At 47.7% G+C, this 9,747-nt stretch overlaps 2 protein-coding genes across 2 annotated transcripts in view; one reads left to right on the forward strand and one right to left on the reverse strand.

The window, feature by feature from the left end:
• Positions 1-9,747, forward strand: part of SCRN1 (secernin 1) — a 129,471-nt gene that overhangs the window by 116,243 nt on the left and 3,481 nt on the right. The gene's annotated exons all lie outside the window — the stretch shown is intronic.
• Positions 1,469-2,638, reverse strand: PRR15 (proline rich 15). Its single transcript, XM_050320512.1, is given in 3 exon segments — positions 1,469-1,997; positions 2,000-2,135; positions 2,570-2,638. Coding segments are annotated over 2 exon segments (363 nt in total). The 5' UTR covers positions 2,127-2,135; positions 2,570-2,638; the 3' UTR covers positions 1,469-1,761.

Genomic DNA, 9,747 nt, shown 5'->3' on the forward strand with positions numbered 1-9,747 from the left:
GTCAGCATGTACTCAGCAACATAAAACAGCAGTCCAAACACACTACCTTGCAGTTTTACTAAATGAAATTAAAAAAAGCACATATCTAAACACTGGGTGGGAATAAAGCTTTTATGGAAATAGATTTGATGCTACAGTCCCTTCATCCTTGAGTTCCAGAGTCTGAAGGAGTAGCTGAGGGAAGCACCAGTGAGCACCTCTGCAGCTATGTTGTCTGAGTTTATTGCACAGGAGCTTTCAAAGTATTATTACACACATTGAACCACAGGGCACTTGCCCAGCATGTAGTGCACCATTTCAGCGATTGTCAGTGACTGGTTTAAACCATATATTCACCTGGATCTCAGCTCTTGTTTCCTTTCCAGTCTCTTTTTATTTTTAATTGACCTTAAATGATTAGTTACAACCAAACAAAATCATAACTGCGTAATACCTGACTGCTAGGAAATAATTTTGAGTCCCTACCACTATGTAATATCTCACATTCAGAAAACATCTAAAACCATTTTAACAATATAAACTCTATTGCAAATGCATTTAAAATAAATAAATCAGTTGTTGCTACATCACCTACTATCAAGAAATGTGAAATTGCTAAGTACTTTTAGCTGCATTTGCTCTGTAAGGCACACCACCAGTACAAATCTGGCTTATATTTACTTTGTCCAAAAATACAGGAGCTGTTAGAGGGAGCTGCTTGAGTTAAAGCGCATTATCCTGCTACCAGAAGAAATCCTGGGACACTTAACGTTGCTTCACAAGCCTTGGACATGGTAAATAGCAAACAACATTTCCAGTGGTGCCCAAGCCTATTCCACATTAGGAGTGCAACCCTGCTTGTGCTCTCCAGGGCTGGTCTCGTCTCCCAAAAGGGTGTTTACATTTTATTACACAATTTCTTCATTGGAACTTCATTATGCCAGTTATCACCAGTTATGCAAAAATCATGTATCCCCTGGGTAAATAGTAGCTACAAAACACAGGCCTCCCTCCGTAACAGAATTATGAGAGACCAGCCTGTGAAAAACCTGCTTATCATTACACAGTAAGAAGAGGGAGAAAACCAGCAAGGTCCTGCCTTTTGCATTATTTAAATGCGATGTGATGTGAGGCATGGGCAGATTCAAGAGCCAGCCCTTCGCAATACCTCTCTTTGGACCCCCACAGGGGAAGGAGGATGCCAGCTAACGCAGGGCAGGAGCACTTAAGGCACCCTCGGAGGTCCTTGGCCCTGAAACTAGATAAGAGCACTTTGTTTCCCCCTTCCTTCGATAAGACAGCATGTGAGATGAAAGCAGCAAAGCACCCCCTCGGCTTGAAAGCCGAAAGGAGCTGGGTCATAGTCCTGAGAAGTCAGTATGTTGGCTCCTGGTAAGGGCTGGGGGAAGATTCAGAGACCCCCAGTGTCGGCCCTGGGATAGCACCTTTGAGTCCGCTCAGTACCACAGTACAGGGAATGGGGTATTTATTTGTGTTTTTTTTGTTTGTTTTTTTTTTTTTTTTAAGACAATCACATAGTCCCATCATCTAGGGGTTTGGTCTTGGCGGTGTTCATGTAACACAGCACGCGATTCCCTCATCTGGCGGAGACGCCGGACTCCCCGCAGCGTCTGGTCGGGGTTGGGGAGGCCACTGCCACACGCCCTCATGTCGCCCATGGGACCACGGCCAGCTGCGGGGCAGTCACTGACTCCGGCTACCTGTCCTGCCAGTCCTCCGGCCACCCGTCCAGTGGCAGCTCCTCGGCAAGGTCCTGCTGGGCTACTCGCCCCCCTGGTCGGCATGGCCTGGAGCGCCGCCGCCGTCGAAGACCTCGGGGCCGTCGCCGAGCAGCGAGGTGCGCATCTTCCGCCGCTCCTTGAAGCGGCCCGAATGGGACACCCGGAGGCTCCGCCGGCTCCCGCCGCCCGTCCCCGCGGCGTCGCCGCTGCCGAAGGGGGGCGGCTGCTCCTCCCGGTCGTCGGGGCTGGGGGGGTCGGCGGGGGTCTCGCTGGCGGCGGGGGCGGCGGGGCTGCCGCCGCTTCCTTGTGCTTCTTCTTGCTGGTCAGCGATTTCCACCAGGGCCCCGCCGAGCCGCCCTTCACGGCGGCGCGGGGAGCGGCGGTGGCCGCGGCGCTGTCCGCCATCTCGGGCTCCTGCGGGGAGGAAGCAGGCGAAGGCGGGTTGGCAGCCGGGCACTGCCACCCCGCTGGGGCGGCGCCGGGACCCCTCTTGCCCAGCAGCGCTGCCCGCCCGGCACCCCGGGAGCGGCCCCGCGGGGAGGGACGGACGGGTCCTGCGCGGGCAGAGTGTTCTGCGCCCCGCAGAGCGGCCCTGGAGCGCCGCCCGGCCCCGTGCGCGGCACGCAGAGCCACGGGAGCCGAGCGGCCGGACCCGCTGCCTGGACTCGCCAACCCCAGAAGTTGACCCAAGGTCCGGTACCTTGGGGCTGCCGCCACCGCCGCCCCGCGGGACGGGGCCGGGAGCCCGGAGCGACCTGAGGCTCCTGCGATGGGGCGCCGCTCCCTCCCTCCCTCCTCCCGCCACCCCGGCAGCTCCCGCAGCTGCAGGTGCGGGAGGCGACACTGACCTGCGGCGCCCGCCGCTGCGGGAGCGCTCCTGCCCCACGGGGAAGCGCAGCCGCCGCCGCAGCAGGGGAGCAGGGGAGGAACGGAGCGGTGCGCGGTGCAGCCGCAGGTGCCGGCCGGCCCCGCCGCTCGACCCCGTGGGCGGGGCCGCAGCCCGGCCAGCCCCGGGGCCGGGCGGCTCCCGCTCACCTGCCCGGCTCCCGCCGCGGAGGAGGAGCTGGGCCTGGCTCCGTAGGGCGGAGAAAGGTCGGTGTCCCCTGCCGGATTGGAGAGACACGGTAGAAGAGGAAAAGGAGGGGGAGCATCAGCGCAGGTGAGGCAGTACCGTGACCGCGTAATGAAATCCGAGCGTGGACGGCAGCGGTGTTGCCAGTGTGCGTGGCTGAAACAAAATATCACTACTTTTTGTTTGTGCACGTGATGGATGTGCGTGGGCGGGTAGCCTTGAAGAAAAGAGAATTGTGTTTAACTGCCCATCTTTAAAAAGCGAATGAAACTCTAGGTGAGACCATGGAGTCTGATATTTGTTTTTGAACTAGTTTAGTATCGGGACTTTGAATTTCTTTGTGATAATGGATATACGGCCATATGAACAGCTTTACCTGTTTTTATTCATTCAGAAAGGAGAAGAAGATTTGCTTGTGCCGCACCGTGTGTTAAAAGTGATGATTTGTTCTTTGGAGAACTATGCCATGTAATATGAATTTGATCCACAGTACCCTTCCCATCAGCTACACAATCAGCTACTCAAAGTTGACTGTGATGGTGTGGAGGAGTTCATGTATTTCAGCCTCATCTTTTCTTGCAGATCAACTTCTATGACTTGCAGCTTCCCTGAAAAGCCCATAAAGATACGTATGGAAATTGGTCAATGCAGGTTACTGAGGGAGAGGAGCCTGGGGCACACACTTTACTCTGTATATTGCCCTCTTCAAATCCAAAGGCTTTTGGATAGGAAAGCATGTGTACACACACACTTGAAATACTCCAAACTGTCTATCATACTAACTAACATCAACAGTTCAACAGTAAAACCTTTCTCCTATGGAATAAAACAGTAACCAAAGATGGCCTTTACATTCCCTCCTAACAAGTAAGCAACTAACATTTTCTGAGATGCATAGCATCAGGGCATCAGGCTTTTAGGGCCAAGGACAGCAACAGACCATAGGGTCAAATTTCCTCATGTGAATATGACCTACTGCTTTGCTCCTCACTTGTAGAGAAAGAGAACATCAGCATGTCTGCTCATCTTGTGTCCCAGGGAAGTGCCTGGGAAGAAGGGAATTTATGTTGAAATAAAGATAGTTTTTATTTGTAAAAGCCTTTTTCAGAAAAATATTACAAGTTGTTATTTATAGCTCCCACTCTGTAAATAGGCTTATATAAACCATTTATTATTTATTTATATTATTTTGATTAGCTGATCTCTGACATCTGAGCTCACAAAATGCCAAACTTACATCAAATCAATGTGGTTTTTTTCAGTTAAACCCATTTCAAAGAATCATCCAAAGGAAGAGTTTTGTCCTTTTTGATCCTGTGCTGAAAGCAGGGTCTACTGAAAAGAGAGAGGCAGGTGGGAAAGCTTTGCAAAAGATATGTGAGTGGGAGGGTGCTGCCTGCATGTGTATGTGGTGGTGCAGGAGGACAGCAAAACCTGCTCTGCTTTTGAAAGCCACAACATGTCGTTCCACAAGATTGTCACTAAGGTTCGTGTTTATATAAAAACAATTCTGAAAGTGCAAATGTATGAGCTCTCCCTTTCTGACTGCAACAGTACTTGTTGCATTCCTTCAGTATGCTTATTTTACAGCATTGATTTAAAAGTGAAGATAAAATACCCTATTGCCTCTTTCAATGCATGGAAGTTAGATAGTATATTTATTTAATAAGACCGCTGCAGTTAAATTCTGTCCTGTCTTTTCAGGAGGCTGAGATAAAAAGTAGTGGGGTTTTGTAGTCCCAGCTAGGATGGATGTGTAGTATTCTGAAAGATGCCTCAGTTCACTGCAAAATAAAACTGTAGGGCCTTTCCTCCATACTGTAACATGATTCTTTTGTGTACAATTAGACTGTTCTGAAATACCCTGGTATTTTCAAGATTTAGATTCTCAAAGACTAATGTCAGCTCTCAAACTAATCTTACTTACAATGCCTAATTATTACTGCAGTGAGCGAAAAAAACCACCAGTGCTTGTTGCACGTTCCCATTGTCATTTTTCTAAACTTTGCAGACCCTACTGTGCTCTAGTTGAAACTGCGCTCTGGAATTAGATTGCCAAACCACACTCTTACCTAACTGTGTTGAGGGGACCCATCTCTACTGGCAGGAGAAGAGAGGCACTGTCCACTTCAGGCATCAGCCTTCCCAACACCATGGAACCTTTTGGTTTTCCAAAACTCTGATATTAAATTCAGTTATAATTATACCAAGGGAACCCAATGGTGCCCTCAGAATCATCAAATGTGCTAATGAATATTGCTCTCAGATCTCATATTTACCCTCAAACCCCAGACCACCCAGAAATACACTGGACATTTGAAACTTGGGCTTCTCAAATGCTAACCTTAAGGCCAAGGACATTTCAAAACCAAATGTAGAAAAGAACATATTGCACTGGCACCTATAAGGAACAAACCTCTGCTTTGGTCCATACTTCCAGCAATATTCAACTTGTTTGGCTCTTCAAGATTCAATTCTTCTAAACTCTTAGCCCTGCCCTGACATAAAACTAAGCAATTGGCTCATAGAAAATTGCAACACTGCTACCTGCTGCCACAGGTTGGCCCGTTAGCATTCAGGAGGTCTTGGGACTCTTAGATCTCAGAGCCTAAATATCACATCAATTTAAACCAAGGGACCTCTGTGCACAGGAAAAAAACATACAAAGAGTTGGTTCCCATCTGCATCAGGCAGTCCACTCAGAAGAAGCCATCAATAACATCAGTTCTTCCAGATGTAGATTTTCAAGTACTAGTAGTATCTCAAATCTTAGCCTTTACTTTAATAATCACAGGAAGGACTCCAAACATTTTATAACAGGGAAGAACATTTTTCCTGTTGATATCAGTTTGCTGCTCAAGACTGTCAAACTGCAGTATCCATTCCCAGGCTATGTCTGTCCTGCCAAAAAAACCCAAAAACCATCCAAGCTGGGACATAGGTTTGAACCCTGCTGCTGCTGAATTTAGCCTATTAGTGATGACTCACTGGCACAATTTTGAATTTTGGCCTCTGTCAGTGCATGTGCACTGGTCAGCATGGTTTCAAGGCAGTGAGAGCAAAGGATTCTGCCCTTTGGCAGAATGGATGAAACTACACAAGTTTGTTCCCCTCCCATAGTTGTCCAGCTTTATTACAACAGGCTTTGCACCTCTCAAACACTTCAGTACACAACCACTCCTCATATAACAGTCATGTGTTGCCCTATCTCAGCCTCTGAGTATTGAGGAAAGACATTGAGATGCTGGAGCAGGTCCAGAGAAGAGCAACCAGGCTGGTGAAAGGACTTGAACGCAAGTCCTGTGAGGAAAGGCTTGAGGGAGCTGGAGTTGTTTAGCCTGGAGAAGAGAAGGCTCAGGGGAGACCTCATCATTCTCTACAACTACCTGGCAGCTCTCAGTAAGACAAGAGGGCACTGTCTTAAGCTCTGCCAGGGGAGGTTTAGGTTAGATATTAGGAAGAAATTCTTTACAGAGAGGGTAATCAGGCATTGGAATGGGCTGCCCAGGGAGGTGGTGGATTCTCTGTCCCTGGAGGTATTTAAGAAGAGACTTGATGTGGCACTTAGTGCCATAGTCTAGTAACTGTGGTGGTAGTGGATCAAGGATTGGATTTGATCTCAGAGCTCCTTTCCAACCCATCTGATTCTATTATTCTATGACTGCAGTTAGGAAGAAAGCTTGTGTCAGTCAGAACAAGTGTTTTGTAAGCTACAGTAGAAGCGAAGGGCTTGTTATAAATAGAGAAACTGTCAGGGTTCAGTTTGCAGTGGACCTCAGCATGGCACGAACCAAGCTTGCCACTGGAAGCTGCCTTCATTGCAGGGCTCTGCAGGGCTTGGCAAAGCAGAGCAGTCAATGTATTCTCTTTTCTTGAAAGCATGAGCTATTTGTTACCACTAAAATGAAGGCTAGAATGAGGAGTAGGGTTAGCCATATGATTTGGAACTGTAGATCTTGAAGAACATGAATTGCTGACAGCCATATTTGAAGATACTTTATTTTCTGTTCTACTAGAGGGAACATATGGGTATGACAATGTACAAGAAGTTCCATATTATTCACCACATGCTGCTGCCCAAGAACTTTAGAAGTCTGGAGTCCATAGGTATTCATAATAAGGTAACACTTAGGGTTGAGTTAGGAATCCAGATATCAGGGAACTGGCATTGTTATGGCTTACTGCGCAGCCCTCAATTTTAGGAATAGGGAGGATGTCAATAATGGACTGTTATTCGTGGTAGGGTTTTTTAGTAGACATGAGTCTCACAGTTGCAGTGTTCTGAGACAGATTTATTCATGCAGCTGAACTTCCCATTGAATGAGGATGAGCATTAGCGCTAAGCTAATGTCTTGCATTCCACCACAGGACTAGTTTCCTTCACAGATCTACTGTTAGGGCCCATGCAAGTAAGGATATTGTCCGCACTAGTGATGGAGGTAAGATCTGAAAATTTAAAGACTGTCTCAGTAACATGGCGTCAAGGCAGCCTTGCCCTGCCCATGTTACATTGTACTTAAGTGAGGTCCTCTCAGAGGCCCACCTGTGACCTTTGGGAGTAATTTTTTTTTTTTCCCTAGAGGCAGTGATTCAAAAATTCTTCAAGGGCTGTGTTTCAGCCCATCCAGCTGGTGTTTTCATACTCAGAGGCTGAGATGGGGCAATGCATGACTGTTACATGAGGAGTGGTTGTGTACTGAAGTGTTTGAGAGGTGCAAAGCCTGTTGTAATAAAGCTGGACAACTATGGGGGAGAACAAACTTGTGTAGTTTCATCCATTCTGCCAAAGGGGAATAATTCTTTGCTCTCACTGCCTTGAAACCATGCTGACCAGTGCACATGCACTGACAGAGGCCAAAATTCAAAATCGTGCCAGTGAGTCACCACCAACAGGCTAAATTCAGCAGCAGCAGGGTTCAAACCTATGTCCCAGCTCGGTTGGAATGGTCTGCGGGGCCCAGAACTGGACACAGTACTTGAGGTGTGGCCTCACCAGCGCTGAGTACAGGGGAAGGATCACTTCCCTGATCCTGCTGGCCACACTGTTCCTAATACAGGCCAGGATGCCATTGGCCTTCTTGGCCACCTGGGCACACTGCTGGCTCATGTTCAGCTTCCTGTCAATCCAAACTCCCAAACTCCTTTTCTGCCTGGCTGCTCCCCAGCCACTCTGTGCCCAGCCTGTAGCGCTGCAGGGGGTTGTTGTGGCCAAAGTGCAGGACCCGACATTTGGCCTTGTTGAACTTCATCCTGCTGGAATCAGCCCAACTCTCCAATCTGTCCAGGTCCCTCTGCAGAGTCCTCCTTACAACATCCTGCAATAATCTATGTCCTTCAGGCTTTGAACTCCCAGTCCTGGCTCCAGCTGTAGCATCAGCATAATTATATCCAGAACACCATGCCTTCAGAGAAAGATAATGTAAAGTATGGCCCCCATTGATGTCCTGAATGTGCAAGCCCTAGAGCGTTCAGCAATAATCATAGTTCCCTAAGGTTCAGATTTTGGAGTCTTAACCATTATCTTTAATCAGGGAATTAATCTCTACAACTAAAGAATATGAAGGGTATTGATGCTCTCACTCTTATCTCCATGAGCCCTATAGTCTCTCCATTCCCTTTAGATAGCTGTAGGGGACAAAGCAATGTAATTCTGCTTTGAAGATCCAGTTAGATGGCATTCTTGTGTGTTTGTGAATTACCTTCCTACTCAGAGTTTTCCTGGTTTCAGTCTCTGGTTATGGACAGGAGGTTTGTTGGCACTGGAACCTTCTTCCTCCCTTCATTGCAGACTTTGACTCTGTACTAGTCAATAAAGAAATAAGAAGGTGTCCAGACAGGCTTCTGCATCTTGTGCCTTTGAGCAAGTTTTGGAGAGAGTACAGCATTGAGGCAAAATGTCATAGTCTTTCCAGCTACTGCCAGTTTGGGGAATTTAAACAGCTAGAGAAGTGCCCACTTGTGGACCCTTCCTCCCAGCCCCATCTCTTTTTCTGCCCTCTCCAGCCTCTTCTCAGACAGCAGGGCAGCACAACCTAGCCATTAGCAGGATCAGGCTTTGATCAGTACTCTGTGTGAGGGAGCATGATACTGGCAGCTGCTGAAGAGGCTGTCACTGTCTACATCTCCATGTGGGAAGAAGGGGGAGAGAGCAGCTGCCTAGCTGGGTTCGGAAAACACTCTCCCTCCAGACATGTGAGTCCAGGCAGGGCCTTGTGCAAACACAGTTAATCATTTCACAGTGTATCATTTGCACAGATGTGCACTGTGCAGTATTTGAGCTTATCATAAATGACACAGTTGCTCCATGTGCTCTGCAAACCACTCTCAGTACCTACCTTCACTTTTGCCTCTTCACAATGGGATTTAAGCCTCCCCATCCCTGGAAATGTTCAAGGTTGGGTTGGACAGGGTTCTGAGCAACCTGACCTAGTTGAAGATGTGTCTGCTCATTACAGGGAGGTTGGAATAGATAATCTTCCAACCCAAACTACTCTATGATTTTGTGGTTCAGCCCAGCTATTTATTACCCCAGGCATTCCCAGCACCTCGCTAAGATCTCACTAAGACCAGAGTTTAGCCTAATACCACACTTGCAATCCCTCCTCCCTCCTGTGTACTGAATTTGACAGTAATACACAGCTCAGGTCTTTCAAAAACTTTGTTTCAAAAGAGATTCCAAACTGCAGCATTGTCTCCATCAATTAAGCTCAAATGCTGTGTGAGTTTTGAGAATGCTAAGTGTGGAGGAAAGTGTAGTCTTAAATCTTCTTTGGAAATAAAATGGATGTGGTACCAATTCACCCTGCTTTGTGCTCTGTTAAACCCACTCTGTACCTTAAACTGACACAGAGAGGAGAGCTGAGCACAAAGCTCTGTCGCCTTTGTAACTTTTGTTGTTGTTGTTGTTTTTTAAAGTTTTCTTTATACACTTTGTTTCTCTTTTTTATTTTTTCC

The sequence above is a fragment of the Myiozetetes cayanensis genome, unplaced genomic scaffold, assembly GCF_022539395.1.
Source record: "Myiozetetes cayanensis isolate MyiCay16 unplaced genomic scaffold, myiCay2020 scf1, whole genome shotgun sequence".
Classification (NCBI taxonomy): domain Eukaryota; kingdom Metazoa; phylum Chordata; class Aves; order Passeriformes; family Tyrannidae; genus Myiozetetes; species Myiozetetes cayanensis.